Consider the following 20406-nt stretch of genomic DNA (forward strand, 5'->3'; position numbering starts at 1 on the left):
TTAAATCAGGGGTAACAAACTCATTTTAGCTCGGAGGCTGCATGGTGGAAAAAAACATTCTCGCATAGGGCCGTACTAGCACATTCAAAATAAATAAGGAAAGGAATAGAGAGAGGAGGGGGGAGGGAGAACCAGATAGATAAATATAGAGAAAAAGATTGAGAGATACAGAGTCGGGGAAACAGAAGAACACAGAGGACGGAAGAAAGATAGAAAGAAATACAGCAGTTGCGAGGCAAAGGGAGAGAGAAAAGGGAGAAATTAAAATAAAGAAAAAGAGATAACGAATAAAAATAGATAATGTAAAAGATGGACGGAGTCCTCTTTAAACTCAACATGAACTTTGTTTATTTACAGAACACGATGTAGCTTCTTCGCTAGGTTACAAACATCTCCCAGACTCCACGCGTTCTCTCTCTACCGTAATAACTCGTCTGCTGCGCAGGCACAATCAATTACTGTATGTGACAGATAAGTAAAGAAAGAAAAAAGAAAGAGAGTGTAAGCAAGAAAGAGGGAGAAATAAGAGAGAGAGAGAGAGAGAGAGAGAGAGAATCGAATCCCGGCTCCTCCGTGTTACATGTCGAAATGTCCTTGGGTAAGACACTGAACCCCTATTACCCCCAATAAGCAGGTTAGCGCCTTACATGGCTGCACGGCCGCTATTGGGAAATGTGAAGCACACTGTTAAACGCTTTGGGAAGTCTTGACTTGAAAAGCGCTATATAAATGCAGATCATTTCAAAGAACAAGACAGATACATCGAGAAAAAAAACTGAGGGTAAAAAAGGAAGAAAGAAATAAAGACAAATAAAAACAGAAAACACAATAAAAGAAATACATAAAAAAGAAATAAATACATAAAAAAACTAAAGAATGCAAGAGAAAATACATAATAATACAGCAATTGAGGGAGAGAGAAAGAGAGAGATAGAAATAAAGAAAAAGAGATAAAGAATAATAAATACAGAAAGAAAGAAATAGAGAGAGTGAGAGAGAAGTAGAGAGGGAGAAAGAGTGAGAGAAAGGGAGAGAAAAAAACATCAATAAAAAAGAAAAAACAGAGCTTAAGATAGCGAGTGAGAAAGATAAAAAGCAAGAAAACGGGAGAGAGAGAGGAAAACCTACAGCTCGAGTTGTTACGGGAGTGGTGCCTGGCTTTGGTGGCACCAAGTGGACATATTTCGAACTACAGGTTTTTTTCCTCTTGTGCTTCCTTTGGTGTTTTCTCATGAGCCGGATAAAACCCATGATTGGGCCCGCCTACAACATGTTTGACACCCATGATGTATCAACATTGTTCTCCGGGGGGAATAGTAACACTTTAAAAAGTATTAAAATATGTAAACGCACATCAATACTTTTCTGGTGTTTATTTAACACTGGTGATTTTGCTGTGTATGAAGAGAAGACGAATACAAGGCAATTATGTAACCAGTGCTAGGGCTACAGATACTGATACAGATGTCCGCCCACCTGATACTGCTTCAGAATCCTCCACATATATCAATAGGATTGTTATGTTTTTTCACTGTGTAAGACATACAGTGCCTAGTGAAAGTATTGCCCCTCTCAAGAACTTTTTGTCATTTCAGGCTTCAAACTTCAAACCTAAAAGAGTGAACATACTTTCCAAGAAATAACAACATGTGAGACCCAATTGCGAAGTAGAACCAAATGATTTCAACATTTTATAATTCATTTACATTAAAATAACCTTATGTGTTGAAAAATATCCGCTGCCTGTTCTCTCCCCAGCTCAACCAACTCACTCCAGAAATTTCCCGATGGCCTCTGAATGATCCAATGTCAAACTAAATGGCTAACAGTGACAAACAGAGTGCAACTGCAAGTCTCTGTTTACATGCAACGACTCTGTGATGGACTCAGATGTCTGTGAGGAAGACACTGGAGAACAGCCAGCATTATGAAGACCAAAGAACCCACCAAGCAGGTCAGGGATTACGTTGTGGAAAAGTTTGAAGAAGGAATGAGATACAATAATATTTGGCAATATTTACACATTTCCCAGAGCACTGTGCGTCCTACCAATACCTGGCTCTCCCTCTAAACAATGGACAAAAAAAAGAGAAATCAGAGAAGCAAACAAGAGGCCCTTAAACACTAAAGATGACCTGTAAGCTTACACCACTGAGCTGGTATCGGTTATACTCTGCATAAATATGCCTTTCATGAAAGAGTGGCCAGAATAAATCAGGTCAGGTCAGGTCAGGTATGGGAGCATGCGCCGCTAAGGCACTTTGCCGCGCTCACCCTACCCCTCCACTCTGCCGGCCTTCTCCAGGCCATCGCCCAGGCAGACGCCCGGCTCATCCTCCCAGAATAATTAATACACTAAAAAGGCCGGTTTGGTGTTCACAAAAAGCTACTTGTGGAACAAGGTGCTTTGGACAGACTAAAATTGAACTTTTTTGGGCTGAATGCAGAACATAACGTTTGGCGTTGCACATCTTCTTGGAAACACCATCCCCACTGTCAAACATGGAAGTGGTAACATCATGCTCTTGGGTTGCTTTTCTTCAGCAGGGAATTGGAATATTTTTACGGTTGATGGCACCATGAATGGAGCCAAATAGAGGGCGATTCTGGCTGAAAATATGTTGGTGTCTGCAAGAGACCTGAGTATGGGGCACAGATTCACCTTCCAACAAGACAACAACCCTTAAACATTGAATCTACAATTGGATAGTTGAACATTTACGATGTCAATGTTTTAGAATGACCAAAGCAAAATCCAAACATCAACCCTATTAAGGATTTGTGGAGAGATCGGAAAAATGCACAAACGATCATCATCCAATCATCCAAGAAACTTGAGCTGTTTTGTAAAGAAGAATGGGCAAATATTACTATTTTAAGATGTGCAATACCTAGATACACATACCCCAGAAGACTTGGAAGGTTGATAGTGTGATCACAGCAAAAGGAGGTTGCACAAAGTATTAACTCAAAGGCGGCCAATGATTTTGAAACCCATACTTTACTTTCTTCTTCTTTTTTTTTTTTGCTAGCACGATACCAATTTTTGATTATTTTTGGTATCTTTTCACGATTGTGGATTCCGAGAACCTTTTTTGATGTTTTTTCATCTATAAGTTTAAAGCCTGAAATCTAATGATACGTCAAAAAGTTCTTGGGGGTCAATACTTTTGCAAAGCACTGTAGATAGCTTGTGCATGAGAAATCCATAGCTCGGGGTTGCATTCGAGTATAACAACCTCTGTTTTCCCCTTTCATTAATTCAGAAACACGGCCGTGAGTAAAGCCTGCCTGACCCCCGAGAAGGTGATTGGATTCTCCGAGAGGTATTGACAAAATGTCCGTACAATTACAAACAATCAATGTTCTCAACAAGCAAAGTGGACAATTGCAGCGTTCACGAGAATTTGGGTTGTTAATTCAGAGTAGGTTATTACACGTTAGCTGTTCTTTGAAAGGCTTTGTGCAAGGAATGCAGTAACCTCTCGTTACTTCGCGCTCTGGTTATCACAGATTATAAATTCAATCGTCCCCCTAGTCATTGATATCAACGTATTGTGCATCGTGTTCTGAACAGACAGCGCAGGGTACCTGCTAGCAAGGCGGCGGGGCCCTATAGCTTTGTGTGTTGGGTGGTCGCGACTGCGTGCACGACTGTGATAGGCTGGTGTATGCTGTCTGTCATAGAGGAGAACGGATGTAAAAGTGAATGTGTCCTGTCTACCTGAAACAAAACTCGACCGCTAACTTTAAGTAGCTCATTACATTGAAAATGATCGTTTAATGAAATTGGCCTCTTGGGAAAGCCAGAAGTACGCAAAGCAATGGTAATCACGAGAGGGCGGCGTCAGGAGAGAAGGCAATGGCGAGGCTGAAGGTCCGGGCTACTGCAACGGCTAAGCTATGTAACAACACTTACAAGCTGCGCCTGCGGAGCCTTTATCTCATCCATGCCAGATCCATTACACACAAAACGAAAGACCTGGAGATACAACTTGTGGTATACCGCTACATTTGTGAAGGTTGTATTTTAGTTATTGAGGAGACCTGGCTCAAACCAAGGATAGCGGATGTGCTCTCTAAATCACCTTTTTACACCGAAAGAAGCTATCTAATTTTATTTTACTTTTGTATAATGACAAGAAAGACAAATCATTCAACTGCAATTGTTTGTTCTGTGATTGATTTGTAGAACTCTGTTGGTAAGGATGTCATCTTGAGGTAAGTCTGACCCTTGTTTTTTTTTTGAAAGTCTGAGGCTACTCTGCAAACTTTCACTTTTTGCAGTGTGTTTTTATCCCCATTGACTGCGATAACCGAGGCATAAGTGCATACAGTTCTTGTGAAATTAAAAAAATAAACACACTCAATCGCCTGCATCTGATTTATGGCTCTTAATCACAGAGGCGGGATTATCATCCCAGCGGGCTGTCCCAAAGGCGACCCGATTCCGCTGCGACCATCCATCAAATAGCATTGAGTCGAATGTGTTGTCCATCTAACGGCACATGTTGTCTATGATATATGATGATACTATTTTTACTGCTACAAAAAAGACAATTTCCATCTTCCCCAATCTTCTTTTCTTGGCGTGCATATCTCTGATGACCTCTCCTGGTCCACCAACATCAAGGCTGTTAAGGAGAAGGCCTAGTAGTGACCACAGCAACTCAAACTCTGATTGGCCCAACTGACAACTCTATTGAAAACTAATGTTATGTCACACGGCCTTCTGGAATCTTTGTGAAGGCCTCTGGGCAGATTATTGAGAATGGCAACAAGTGATGGCTGAACTGTGGTTGGTTAAAAGCTTGAATAAAAAATCACACCTCTGGAAGCAGCGGAACCAGTGAGAAAAGCAATGAAAGAAGGTTGACAAACAAATTTAAATACTTAAACAGTATCCTTGGACGAACTCTTATTACATCAAATGATTCAGATATTTTTGGGCCAGCAAATAACTCTTTTCTGGTCCTTAAAGCCCGCCACTGTGTACATTTTTTTTCGGGGGATTCGATTGCTATTTAATGTTATTACACTTCATTTAATTGTTCTATTTTTATGGTGAACTATTATTTTTCATCTACAAACATTTCACTATTATAACTTAGGCGAGTCTCTAAGCACTACGTTGTAAATATTTTTTTCTCTACCTTTTTTATTTTGTATGTATTTATTACATGTTTACCCTGGAGTACTATGTCCAATCTCGTTGCATATATTGTTGACTACGTTGTATCCAATGACAATAAAAAAAACATTTCGATTCAAACTTATTGTAGGAACTGAAGAGGTTCAGGACCGTGGACAGTTGCTTCCTTTAACCCCGCCTCCCTTTGCGTTGACGTCCAATCAGGAAGCCTCGTGCCTTTTTTTCGCCGCTGGACCGGCAAAGAGTGAGCTCCGAGCACACAACAATATAACTGAAGAGAAGGGTGCACATAAGAAGCTCATCTTTCATGGAATAAAACGATACATACAGTCGAAGCACGTATTTCTCCCTACCTTTTGCAGTGGTGCGCATGACCGCAGGGGAAGAACATTACGCTCTTCTAGTGCTTTGCCAAAAGAATCATTTTCTCATTTTTGTGGGACCACGCTCGTCGGAACCGCAAAAAGCGCGTTCAAGTTTACCTCGAAGTCCACCTGAAGAGGTTTTTTGGTGTGGCTGCGGGGGTTGAAGGACGTCATGGGGAGCGAACAGTACTTACCGGAGCTTCAAGCGGAGAAGGAAATGCTGGATCCGGCTTTCCAGCACTCTTTGCGGCTTCTGGAACAAGGTAAGGCTTTGACTGTTCAACAACGGGCACCATGTTGTCTTAATTGGTTATAAACATGTCGGAAATCAAATTGTGCCTTAATCATCTGGGATATCTTTCCATTACCCTCCTCTTGTGTTAGGGTCTCCAATGACCCGTTTTGGGTTTTAAATGCATAAAAAAACACATGCGTTTGTTTATCGCATCAAGTTTCATCATTGCAACTCAAAGTGTTGTATAAAAACATTCAGTGCACAATACGAAAATCGAATCCCCTTGTTTCTCCCCCAACAACTCAAAACGCCAAATACAGGGACACACATAATAGTGAAAATAAAACAAATAAAAACAAAATAAATGATAAAAGATTAAACATTGTGGCAGCTGGTTACTTTTTCATAAACTAATTCTCTGCGTAGTATGGAGGTCAGAGACATTTATGTTTTAGCTTGTTTGACGTAGCACTTTGAAAATAATAAATCAAATCAAATAAAAAATATTGCAAGTAATGTCTCGGATTTTAATTTGTACTTTATGATTTTACTAAAAAACAGAAACATAAGAAAAGTTAAAGCATATTATACCATTTCTTATTCCAAAGGCAGATCCTTTTCCCCTATTCGTAATTTCTCAAGTATTCATTTCTTTGTGAAAATACATAAACATAGAGTAAGACTTGATTTGATATGTTTGAAATAAAATGTTTCATTGAGAATATCATAGTAAAATAAAAAACATTTTTTACCAGGATGATAAACCTGAGAAACGGTGACCCCCAAAAATAAGAATAACGTTTTGCGGTCAATTTGAGTAACATGATAGTTACTCTTTAAAATAAATACATAAAACTGTTGTTTTTTTTTTGCCTCGAAACTTCTACAATGAAAAAAGTGTGATTTGGCTAAAAAATAAATAAATCGAAAAACACTGCTCCATCAACTTCTGTCTAGGCATGGTTGGCTGAAATCCAACACAGGAAAGCTTGTGTTTGACTGTTTCCATACACAGAAAACTGTGGTGCTTTAAAAGATCTATAAAAAAGATAAATGCATGAACAGGTAATCCTGCACTGAAACCCTCAAAATGCACATTGTTTATAAAAAAATCTACATTATGTGAAGGCATGCCAACATTTAATTCTCATGTACTTCGCTCTTACACAAAAAAGGTTATAAATAAAACGTGGCAATGCAAAATGATGTTGTTCCATTTCATACAAAAGATAATTCATAGTGCTGTAACCAGACACCAAACAGCCCACAACAAAATAAAGGTTTTTTTATTTTAGTTTTTTATATAAGTTGAATATAAAATAATATTAAGGGTTGGTACAGGTGTTCATAATCCTTGAAACTGCTTGTATTTTAATACTGTGTTTTTAAGGATTAATAAGAGCCTGGATTTTGGGTGAAGTGCTTGTAAATGCTTGAAATTGTTGCCTTGTTTCTCAACAAGTCTGCTTAAAAAGGACGCTGAAACTGCTCTCTGGCGGTTTCCTTTTCCATTGCATTTCTTCTTCCTTCCTGATTAACGGAGGCTGGCATTAGTTTGTATAGACTTGTCCTACGAAGCTTTATCACATTCCTATGGATCGCACCTAAGAGGGCAGCTCTCTTTTCTCTCTTCCTCTGCCTCTGAATTGCTGTATTTCTTTCTTTCTTCGTCTCTTTTCTTCTATTTACCTCACACCTGCAAATACTTTTATTTCACTATGAAATGTGTATTAGTGCAATGATTACGAACAATTAAAGACATGTATTATGGGCCATGAAATAAAATAAGGTAATGATTCCCAGTAGTAAGTTGTAATTAGAAAAAACTTCCTGCAACAGAAATCGGAAACTACATATTACAATTATACCTAACACCTCTATGTGGAGAGATTTTTTCTCGAAAGTAGATATATTTGTGATTTACTCACACGCAAGAATAAACATTGCTAAGTGAAGCACAGATAAATTTGTGACTCTGCAAAATACATGTCCAACACCAGATTTCTTCTATTAATGGTACTGGAGAGATTTAAGAAAAATGTCGGTGAAGGTCCTGGAAGGTGCTTGAATTTGTCCATGAAAAAAAGGTTTATAAACCCTAATAACGATCATATATGTAAATGAAAACAAACGACACTAGTGTCTAGTAGTGGGCCTCTTCTTGTCAGCTAAAATGAACATTTACTAAGAAGTTAATATTTTAAAAAATACAGACACAGAAAAAACAACAACCTTTAAAAATCAGTTCTTCAGCCTCCTGCATCTTGTAGGCCAAATGAGATTTATAAGATGTTCTTTGAGTAGCAGGGCTCCGAGATGAATTTATTTACATTAAATGACCTTAAACAAAGTGCAGAAATTAAAGACTTGTACCTGTGCCTTTAATATGTCACAAAATCAAGTCATGTTTGTTTGTATAGCCATTTATCAAATGAAGTCTCAAAGAGCTGCACATAACACAGACTATACAAACAACAGAGCACTGTTACAGCATCCCCTGTTCTAAAACCTAAATGACGGCAAGGAAAAACTCAAAACCAGAGGTAATCCCCGTTTCAGGATGAGCAGGCTGCAATGGATATTGCAAGGGCATCTTCTAACTTGTGGTCTACCCCTTATTTGCCAACCATTTTGAAAGCACACTTGTGGAACCTTTTTTAGCTAAAACAGATAGATATGCTGTTGCATTCATTATGACACTTATTTGGGGATTTTTTTTGTGACCCCCAAACAAATTTTTTTTTTTTTTTTTTTTGTGGACCGTGTAGACCTATTGAAAAAAGCATAGAATTTAATGTCATCACCGCAACGTTAATTTTTCAACAAAAGTATGAAAGCCAAAAATGACGCAATGTACTTTACCCCTTGTGATTTAAGATATATTGTTGCTATTCAAATAAAAAATGCCACTGCTCGCAATTGCCCAGGTCTGGTTTATAGAATAGAATAGAATAGAATAGAATAGAATAGAATAGAATATACCTTTATTGTCATTGTTACAAAATGGGTTAACATATTGTGACAACGAAATTGGGCATGACACTCCAGTTTTACACATTCACAGTGAGGTATGAGCCAAGAAGATAAAGGAACAGAGAAGATAAGGTTATAAAACAAGGGGGATAAGGCTATAGTTATAATTTACATGGTATCTTTGAAATTCGGGGTGACACTGTTCACGGAAAAAGAACGGTGACCAAATGATGAAGCTGCTGGATCTGAGTCAGATCAGGAGGCTTCTCCTGCTACTCATAACCATGGAAACTAGTATTATCTGTTTTACGTGGGGTAGCAAACCCATATCCTCTCCAAAAAACTGCCTGGAGAGTGTGTACCTGCCCAGGACACACTGCAGGAAATGGGGCCCCTACAACTCTGGCTGTTTAGGAATCAGTGATCCATAAGCCATGTGTGTATTTCGCATCCCCTAATGGTAAAAAATAAAAAAATAAACTTCATTCATTAAAAAAAGAAAAATCCCCAAAACATATCAATTTAAAGCTTTGTATAGGCCTTACAAGGAAGGCAACACAGTAGTCTAAACATATATTTTATATATTTATATTAATTTGAAAATGTTAAGAATATGCCATGTTTGTCCCCCTAAAGAAATCATATAACTTTCCATTATCAAACCTTTTTAAAAAAGCATCAGGAAGCCACTACGGAACGCCAAAGAGTCGCATGAGGCTCCAGAGCTGCTCGTTGCTGACCCAAACACTACACCAAACAGCGACATCTGCTGGTCACATAATACACGCTGTCCCTTTAGGTAATCATAGTGAATCAGTTGGTCGAAAATGTTATCCAAAACCCCTTCCAGTTCTTTGTTTTTCCTGACTGTGACTCAATATTTCCCTCTGCATCGCCTGTAGAACCCTCATGCAGTAGGCTCCTGTCCAGTGTAAACATTCACTAACTAATTCATGCTTTCTTGCTCTTCTGTTTGTCCCATGTTGCTGCTTCTTCCCCAAGTCGAGTTCCTTAAGGGCCATAAAAGAGACTCTTGAAAAGTAAGGCAGAGTTTGTTTGCATCCTTCCCAGCTACTGTATGCATACTCGTTCCTTTTCTGAATAATCATGGCCAACAGCTACATCCAGAATTGCTTCTTTTGACCTCGTATAATCTGCATACTTGGTTGAGAAGGGAGCGGGTATGCCGAATACATGTATTGTGATGCAGACGGGGTCCTTTTTATTCAGTCAATTGGAGATAGGTCGATATATGTAGCATTTAATTGACACTAAAGACTAGAATAGTTGAATGCAAGATTATTCTACCAAATGCAGTCAAATTATTGGAAATGTATGTTAAGAAATCTTATAAAACTGCCCTGTCTCCTCAGAGCAATGCGACCATAGAATAAAGTAGATTATTCTTGGTGACGAAAGGCAGTAAATCTGTAATGGCTTTGCCATGCTGATATAATTCATAAGCAGATGAGGGCACATACGATTACATTGAATTATGATATGTTTGGTTCACCAAGCATACATTATTAACTCATTCACTCCTGTTCACAGCTATTGACCACATAAATACTTATTGCAAAGAAATAAATGAATATTGAAAAAAAATAAAAATAAAAGATATAACATTTCAAATTTATAAAATATGTAAAGTACATTTTAATAGAAAATAAGTGGAAAATATTAAGAATGTATATTTACATGACTTTTTTATCATTTTAAAGAGTTAATAATTCATCAATTTTATAAATCCTCTGACTGATCAAACAATTTGGCTCGTTTTTCTTATGTTTATTTTTTTGTAGAAATCCTTATTTTTTCCCCTGCAAAAAAAGAAAAATATAATTCAAATTAGCCAAAAAATTAATTGATTTACCAAGATGGATTAAAAATGTTTGCAGTGTCTTTTGCCAAATGCTTGATATACGTTCAAATCCATGCATCCATCCATCCATTATCTGCACCGCTTATCCTCAGTAGGGTCGCGGGGGTGCTGGAGCCCATCCCAGCTATTTTCGGGCAGTGGGCAGGGGACACCCTAAACCGGTTTCCAGCCAGTCGCAGGGCACACAAGGACAGACGACTCACTCGCTCATTCACACCTAGAAACAATTTGAACTGGCCAATTCACTAACATGCATGTCTTTGGAATGTGGGAGGAAACCGGAGTGCCCGAAGGAAACCCACGCAAGCACAGGGAGAACATGCAAACTCCACACAGGAAGGTTTGATCTCATGACCTCAGAACTGTGCCCCGAACGCGCTAACCATTCAGCTGTTAAGCTGCCCATATGTTCAAATATTGAATCATAAAAAAATACAGTGAGTAAATTTATCAGAAAATGGAGTGAGATTATTATTATTTTTTTTCCCCGTGTGAATTCTCTACATCTATATATTTAGCAGGAGTGAAGGAGAAAATGGTTGACCACATCACCTTACATGGTATATATCTAGTTAATGCAGCTGACGGGATACTTTTGTATCTTGTTAAACATCTGGTATATTGCATAAGTTATAGATCTCAAAAAATTGAAGCAGTCGATGGTTTTTGAACATGCAGAGACAACAGATGAGTACTGGACCCATCAAGATACAAAAATTCCAACCTGTTCTAAAAGTCCTCACCTGAGCCCTTTTTTTGTTAAATCTCCATAGTTACCAAAAAAATCCAGATCAGCTCTAGAAGGTGTAGAAATCAGAGAAAAAGCAACATGATTGGTGACTGATATAAACGTTACATAGCAGTCAAAATAAGAATCAGCGTTGAGAAATAATATCAAAACAACCCAGGCATTCTGTGCAATCTCCTTTGCAATTCCTCAAAACACTCACAGATTTTTTTTCCTGTATATTGAATTCAGAGGCTCCACTTTAGGTTTTTTTTCCCTATATTTTCTTAAATGTGCTCTATGCTGTTTGAAGTTTGTGTTAAAGCACAGAGTTCTGTTGGACAACACGAGCATGTGCAAGAATTACCCGTCACAATTTACAGAAAAAGCGCAATTTGGGGTAAAAAAAAAAAGTCGAAAACAGCGTGCCACCAGTTGCAAATACTGTTTTCTCACTCTTAGACAATAGATGGAAGGGAGCACTGTTTAATACAGCTATTATTCTGCCATCTTGCTGAATAATTTTCAACTTGATGATTTTACTGACAAGCACAGTGAGTGCATACAGACGTAGGAATTCCAAATTAATTAGGGCACAACGTTATTTTCAGATGCAGTTTGCATTGGAAACTGAGAGTGTAGACCAGTAAATACATAATTCTTCACTCAAAAGGACTTTACATGAGTGCCTTTTTTTATCGAACTTCATTTGGGTGGGAGTGCAAATGTGAAAAGGAAACACTGAAATAACCTAACACGATATAATTGTTGCTCCTTTGAGTAATTGTGCTTTTCTAAGGGTGCCCTGTGATCGGCTGGCATCCAGTCTAGGGTGTCATCCACACAAAGCCTTAATTTAGCACCACCTAGTGGTAAATATACTTCTTAAAGAGACACTCTTTCTGCATGAAGCGTCACAACTTTAGGTGACACTGAACTTAAATCAGCTCTGTAGTTGTAAAAGTTATTTTATTTACAAATGGTGGAATGAATAATACATTTTTATAGTCAAGAATATAGTAACTAGAGTGCCCTCATGTAGGTTTTAGATCAGGGGATGATGTAATAATAGTCTGTAGTTTGCAATAGTCGGGGGTCTTTGCAGCCCTTTGAGACTCTTTGTGATTAAGAGCTCTGCAAATAAAATTGACTTAACTTGACTTGAACCACTAATGCCCCCGTTAAGCAGGTTGCTGTTGCCGCTATCATTTTGTGAGTGTGTGTGTGAATGGCTAAGTGTGAAGCACATTGTAAAGCGCTTTGGGAGGTCTTCTGTGACTTAAAAACCGCTATATAACTGCAGACCATTTACCATTTACTCTTTATCCATTAGAAAAAAAACAGTATAGATTTAAATAATAAGCAAAATGACATTAACTATCTTACGTACTCCTAGGTTTACATTACATGAGGGTTACCTAGAGGGAGCTGAAATCATTGTCCGCCATATTGCTTCTAAGGGTTTAAAAAAACATTTAATAGGCTGGACAAGTAAATTAGAAGAAACATGGTGAAGTTTGGTCACTTTGAGTCTCAGCAGTGTGTATTCTTCATAGAGCTTTTTAGCACTTGTTTTTGGTTGGGCTACAGTGACATCCAGTGGTACTCAATTTATTAGTACTTTGAATTTTTTTTAGTATGTGGCTATTTTAAAGCAGTTCTAGAGGGTTGCTTATATGCAAATGAGGCTTATATGAGTGTCATGAACCAGAACAGCATCAGGACCCAAACGCGTGACGTTTCTCACACAAGCCTTTTATTTTATGGGAAATGGGGATTCATCCACGTTAGGCAGCAGTATCGCGTGGAACGGTAGGAAGACAGAGGCCGACGAGATCGATAACAATTGCCCAAGTAAATATCGGACAGATGGGGTCAATACTGCACAGGACGGGACAGACAGTATTGATAATGAAACAGGATATCGAAATAAAACAGGACAAACTAGACGGGAACAAAAACTGGAGAAAATAATAAACAGGCCAAAAATAGACGGGAATGAAACTGGAAACCAATATTAAACAGGACAAAAATAAACGGGAACAATACCGGACAGGGGCAGCACGGCGGCGCAGTGGTTAGCGCATGTGCGGCACAGTTCAAGTCATGGGAACCTCCTGTGTGGGTTAAAATCCAGCTCCAGACTTCCTGTGTGGAGTTTGTATGTTCTCCCCGTGCTTGCGTGGGTTTCCTCCGGGCACTCCGGTTTCCTCCCACATTCTAAAAACATGCATTTCAGGTGAATTGGCCGGTCCAAATTGTCCCTAGGTGTGAATGGGCGAGTGAGTTGTCCGTCCCTGTGTGCCCTGCGATTGGCTGGCAACCAGTTCAGGGTGTCCCCTGCCCACTGCCCGATGATTGCTGGGATGGGCTCCAGCACCCCCGCGACCCTACTGATGAAAAGCGGTGCAGCTAATGAGATGAATATTGGACAGGAAATGCCAAAAGGAAACAGGACCGAGTCAAAACCCATGTTTTGTGGGGTAGAGGTTTGTTGACGGACTGACAAAGGAAAAATGAGAGCACTGAGCTTAAATAGACGGAAAGCCAATCTGTCAATGAGCCGCAGATGGCGCCACATGGTCAGGGCCAATTGGGTGCCATGGCAACGGTGACAATGAGAGTATTTTAGGTCGGAACAGTTGAGAACCAGTTCATTAAGCAACATTTAAGTAGTGCAAAGCCAACTTGCACTGTCTAAAGTGCCTTCAAAGCCCCGAAACAACAACCAGTCTTAATCTCCTAACTATCAGTTGTGTGATAAGAACCCTCTTTTTACCCCTAAGATAGATTCCCCATCGTTAATTTTTGCATTCCGTCTCATCAAGACAGTGGCGCAGATTTTTCGTCTTGTCGGCATTTGGCCCCAAGTGGGAACGCTTCCTGGGTTAGAACGCCCAGAAGTGAAAGAAAATCGGCTTTGGCACGGGATCAAAGGCAAGCGATAGGGATTTGTTTTCAGGGGGGAACAGTGCTCGCCGCCGATAAAGATCGTCCGATACCTGGCCGGCGGAGCGGCGCAGTGAGTGGTCTGGAAACACAGAGACTGGACCTAGCGTCTCGACCCTCGCCTGATCTTGTGCACTTGCTGTAAGAGGGGAGACCTAGCATCTAGCTGCTTGGCATTCAGTCGAGCTCGTGCGTTTGCACGTTTGCAGTCTGTACCTCGCTGGGATTCAGGAAGGAAATGTAGGCCAGGACCAGCAGGCAACTGCGAAAACCCAATAGCACCTCGATTACACACATTGATTTTTTTACCGCTATTATGGATACGTGTGTTTTGGAATTATTGGGCTGTTAACTCATTCAATACCAGACATTTCACTCAAATGGGAAGAGCCCGTTCAAGGCAATCTTTGCCATTGTGACTCATTTTTGACGGCCTAATGAAAATTCAGTTCCTGTAGCTATATGAGCATAAAACCTATAAAAACAAAGGGGTGAGGATGATTATATAGGCCTTTGTTAATCAGAAAAGCGAGTTTCTCTTGTCAACAATGTCCTTAAATCATTTGTTTGATTACAGTTTTCTTGTCATGTAGATAAACCTAGTATCGAATCACTGGCATTATTTATGTGTCTCTATTAATAACTTATTGTTGTTTATGTACATATTTTATCAATATTTGGGGCACAAACTTAGTATGTGGCTATTTTAAAGTTATAGAGAGGCGCTTTTATGCAATGAATGTCAGGACCAGAATGGAAACAGGACCCACTTGCGTATCGTTTCTCACAAGTTTTATTGGAGGGAAAGAGAAAGGGCTGTGCCCATGATCCGGTGTTCACTGGACGCGGGAAGCAAGTCGCTCTCATACTCGGATTGTGCTCCGAACGCGGACGTGGATCTTCCGCAGCGAGCGATGGCGGTGTCAGGGACAGAAAAACTGGTCGATTGCTAGGACAGGAGAGCAAAAACGTGTTCGGGGACAGAAACGGGTCGTAAGCCAGGACGTGAGACAAGACGTGGTCGGGATCAAAAACGGGTCGTAAGTCGGGACGGGAGAGCAGACGTGGTCGGGATCAAAACGGGTCGTAGTCGGAGACAAACGGGAGCAAAAACGGAACAGGAGGGGGTCAGGGTCGAAAAAAGGCTTGCCTTGTAAAAACAGAGGTTCGCAGATGGACTGACAACAGGGGATTCACAGGACTGAGTTCAACTAGTGACAGGGAGCCAATCAGATCCCACGGCAGGTGGCGCCAAATGGCGGGCACAGCTGAGTCCCACCAGTAATCATGACAATGAAGGCTTATATGCGAGTATATACATTACTTGAAGTAATTTTTGGTTTTGCTCATCGTTTTAGCTAAACAACCATTTTTAGAGAAGTGGACATTTATTCTTGAGTTTGCTATTAGGGTGGAATGGTGGGTCCGCAGTTCAGACCAGTTGAGAACCACTGTTTTAAAGGATTGTCTTATTAAAATACTCATCCCCCTAGTCCCTTCATGTATTCCAGCTGACGCTGTCAACTGCATTAATGCAAGTAGAAAGCAGACACAAAGATTTCATTGCAACCTGTGCTGGACATTTAAGCCACTCAAGTGAAAAATCATACAGTACAGTAATAGATTTCATACATACACACCGTATCTATCATAGTACTGAATGTTTTGTCCAATATAACATTCCCTACAATCAATTTTCTTATATTGGCTGTCAGAGAAGTATATTCTTGAAGTATATACGTTTGTCTGGGCTATGTTTGTTTCCGTTTGAGCACCACTCTTGATGTCCAAACGAACCTTGAACATATTGCGAAGACACAATCGTCATTTGTTGCAAAATCTCCTTATGTGCTCATCTCATGGATTCAGCTGTCGAGACTGTCAAATTTGCTGGCACGGCCTCAGGCTCTTTACAAGAGCAGACTCTCAATCAAACCTACGAGACAAGATGTCCTAAAAAAACAACTTTTCTTTTTTTTCTTTTTGTTCGGAGTAAGATCCTTGCCAGATTACGGAATCTATTGCTCATCTGTTATTTTTTAACTTATTTTTGGCACAATAGATATACACATACAGTATATAGTATATGTTATGCCCCCACAATCTCATTTACTAAGACAAGGTTTCTCAACCATAAGCTAAGAAGAAGAAAACTCAAAGGGTCGATAACACTCCTTTGCAATGGATTGCAATACTTTTCCGTCCGTTTTCTTATTCTTGGTAGTCAATCGTCACGTTTGAGAGGGACCACATCTCATTTTAATGTGATTTTTATGGTTTTATTTCCTTTTTCTGATGACATCAATGGGAACCTGAAAACATTCGAGATGAAGGGAAGGTAAAATGCAAAACTGGGACAACAAATACAAAAATAATGTACTGGTGCCTGCTATTGAAGCGCTGCTGGAAGGTAAAGTAAATGGTTTAACCCTTATGTGGTGCTGGGATCTCCAGTGACACATTTCAAGGTTAAAAACTGTAATAAATGATTTGTCTTAAATACAATAAAATTGAATTCAAATAAGATTATATGGTTAGGGATGTGTATAATGTTTGTGAGGATGTTGTATTACTTATAATGAACGACACCCCCTATTTTGGGTGGTCAGGACTGAAAATTGACATGCTTCCAACGATTCGTGGTGCCAATTTATAACCCAACATGAGGGTTAAACATGTTATATTTTCACCTTTTAACTAGGATATTCATGTTCTCTAACTGCATATTAATTAATTATCAATGTTTAGGTACAGGGTTTATTAGTATTATGAATGTAATTTAGTATGTTAAAGCAATTTTAGGTAGTTGCTTGTATACGATGTAGGTTTATATGCGAGTATAGACGGTGCCTTATGTTGTTTTGGTTTGCTTGTCCTTTGTTGAAAGAAGGTGAATATATTATTCTATATCTGTTTAAAAATGGTCAATTCTTTATTTAGAAACCTTTGAGAAATAGAAATTGTAATTTGTAAAGTTGCTGTGGTGGGTCCAGAAGTGGTGTCTCGCAAACATTTGTGTTCTATCTTGACCCCTCTGTCGTGCCGTAGCCATCGTAGGCCGTGTGTTTCAGACAGCAGGAAAATTCAGTATAAAATCACATGGCAGACAAATAATACAGCAGGCTCCAACCTTAATTTCAACTTTGAAGATCTGAATGATCTAAACCTGTAAGTTTATTTGAATGAAACAGGTATATGAATACCTTAATACATTGTATGTCCATTTTGAGTTTAAGCTTAAGTCGGGCTTTACGTTTATTGTTGTAAGCTAATTACTAATAGCACTTTGTTAAACTGGATAATGTACAAGTCACTTAGTAGACCTATATATTTGTTTATACAGCTGCTGTATACTTGCAATGTATGTAGATATATACTGAATGTAATATGTTTGTGTTTATGTTCAATTTAACAAATTTAAATTCATTTTTAACAAAAAAGCATACATTACAGTATCTTAAGTCTTTTTTCATCAAGGATCCCATTATTTTAGCTATTTTACTTATTCTTACTAAGCAAAAGTAGATTTCCTCTTTACAACACATTTAATACCATCAAAGGCTGTAGATATTTTGAAGAACATAACAAAGTGAAATAGAACAAGCGGGCTCTGAACTTAAAGTGGTAAAAAGTGCTCCAAAACAATTTCTTCCTGCAAAAGTTCTTGGTATTTTAGTTGATTGACTTGTCAGATTCCACGGAATAGTCAAAAATGACATGCAGTCAGGGGAGGCAGGTGAGGCAGAACTGTTAGTATGGAAATATACAATTAAACATGTATTGAATGTTTCTATTGATTTATTGTTCAAGTTATTTTTCATTTAACTTCAAAAATTTTTTAATTTGTTTTTCAAAATGGCAGAAGTTTCACATTATATTATGATTGATAAAAATAATATTAATGTGTAACATATTACTGATTAAACCTCTGCAGAGTGAGGCACGCAATTCTTTTGCCTCATGGCAGAGGGCAATAGTGAGACCAAGGATTGTGATTTGATGCACACCTCAGAACCAAACATGAGAAGTAGTGATAGTTTTAGTATGGTAACAGCAAGTCAAGTCATATTTACCTCATTGTATGGACTATTTTACTTACCTATTGATTCTTTAATGCAAAGGCAGCAAAATGTAACATATTACTGTAATGAGTATCTGCAGAAACAGAGTGAAGCACACGATTTTTTTGCCTCATGGCAGAGGGGGATAGTGAGACCAAGGATTTTGATTTGACCCTGAAAAAAAAAGGAATTATCTATGTCACGACCAGTACAAGCAGTGGACCCAAATGCGTAACGTTTAACACACTGCTTTATTGAGGGATCGGGGAAGTCAGGTTGAGTGGAAAAAGAGACCGTGATCTGGTGCTTGCTGGGCAGGAGGAGCGGGAAGCCCTCGAGAACGAAGCGCGGTTAGAGATCGGAACAAGTCGGGTAGCCGGGACGGGAGAACGGAGCGTGGTCAGAGTTCGGAACAAGTCGGGTAGCCGGGATGGGAGACGGATTGGAACAAGTCGGGTAGCCGGGACGGGAGACGGAGCGTGGTCGGAGATCAGAACAAGTCAGGCAGTTGGTACGGCAGACGGAGCGTGGTCGGAATCAGAACAAGTCGGGTAGGCGGGGTAGGAAGAATCAAGCGTGATCGTGGATCAGAACAAGTCGGGCAGCCTGGACGGGAGACGAACCATGATCGGAGATCGGAACAAGTCAGGTAACCGAAGACGATCGGGAAGCCAGGGACAGGGGATTGATACAAGAAACGGGACAAAATCGTGCAGAATACAGGAACAGGTCGGGAACAGAACAGGAGCCAGAGTAAAAAATGCTTGCCTTGTACAGTATATGCGGAGGTTCGCTGACGGACTGACCCGAACGAGAATGGCGTGCTTAAATTGCAGGATGACTAATTAGGGAACGAGTGGCAGCTGGGACTGCAAGAGTGAGCGCAGGTGAGGGCAATTGACCAATCATGACAATCTATCGATTAATGCTCTTATTCAAAATGAGCAGGACTTACACTTCATTGACAAATTAAGGTAAAACTTATACATTGCTTTCTTTCAATGATAATTAAATGATGTATATGATGTAGGTTCATTTATTTGTAAATCTTACTGTGCCTCACCAGACAGTCAGCTCACCACACGTCACTGATAGTCGAGATACAGCCTAAGATCATACAACAAAATAGCTATGCTCCAATTTCATGCGCCATTTAATCACTGTCTTAACTGTAATTAAACAAGTTGCACAACCTGCCTTGATCCAAATGTGGCAGTCTTCTAATGGAGTTACTTTGTCATTTTTTACTGCGGGCGAGCTATTCAAACAACACAACCTCCTTTTTAAAATCTGCTCGAAATCTCAACATTTACCCCTATTATGCATAAAATAATGTAAAATCCCCACGTTCCAGCCAAAAATCCTTTCAACAACGGTCATCTATGAAAAAAGAACAGCGTTATTTTTCTTTGCTCTGTATATGACAGCCACCGGTTTTCTCCACATCTTCATTTCGCCGGCTTTTTGTGTGGCTGGCACGTCTACAGAGGATTGGGCTGGATTAGCTTCCCCGCCTTCTCAACTGATCTCATCCATTTTGTGTAATCCAACTCAATTTAATTATGTTTATCGTTCCACCTCACCGGCGCGACGGTGGTGCGCCTTGGCCAAGATAAGCTCACGTCCTGTGTCTGCTTGGGCTTGTTGCCTTCTCAACAGATGCTCCCTGTCACCCATGCTCGCCTGCGCTAAATCATTTACACATTCTGACATCCGTATGACACCGATAAGGATATTTGAGGGGAAATATCATAATATATTTTTGGAAATACATATTTTGTCTGTTTTGTCATTCATCCATCCATCCATTATCGGCACCGCTTATCCTCAGTAGGGTCGCGGGGGTGGTGGAGCCCATCTCAGCTGTCCTCAGGCAGTGGGCAGGGGACACCCCAAGCTGGTTGCCAGTCAGTTGCAGGGAACAGAGAGTCAGATAACTCTCTCGCTCATTCACACCTAGGGACAATTTTAACGGGCCAACTAACATGCATGTTTTTGGAATGTGGGAGGAAAACGGAGCGCTTGGAGGGAAACCCACGCAAGCACAGGGAGAACATAAAAA

General features: G+C 39.7%; 1 protein-coding gene across 3 annotated transcripts in view; it reads left to right on the plus strand.

The window, feature by feature from the left end:
- Positions 1 to 5407: 5407 nt before the first annotated feature.
- khdrbs3 (KH domain containing, RNA binding, signal transduction associated 3) overlaps positions 5408 to 20406 on the plus strand; it is a 149729-nt gene continuing 134730 nt past the window's right edge. For 2 of the 3 annotated variants that reach the window (XR_015849762.1, XM_088328998.1), the window contains exon 1: positions 5408 to 5780. Coding sequence is in view for 1 of the 3 variants with exons in the window: in XM_088328998.1 (XP_088185124.1) it covers positions 5690 to 5780 (91 nt within the window). In the remaining 2 variants the exon portion in view is untranslated. The remainder of the gene's footprint in view (positions 5781 to 20406) is intronic. The other variant, XM_088328999.1, reaches the window with a different exon arrangement.

This window comes from Urocampus carinirostris, chromosome 2, assembly GCF_059441175.1.
Source record: "Urocampus carinirostris isolate Australia breed hairy pipefish chromosome 2, RoL_Ucar_1.0, whole genome shotgun sequence".
NCBI lineage: Eukaryota > Metazoa > Chordata > Actinopteri > Syngnathiformes > Syngnathidae > Urocampus > Urocampus carinirostris.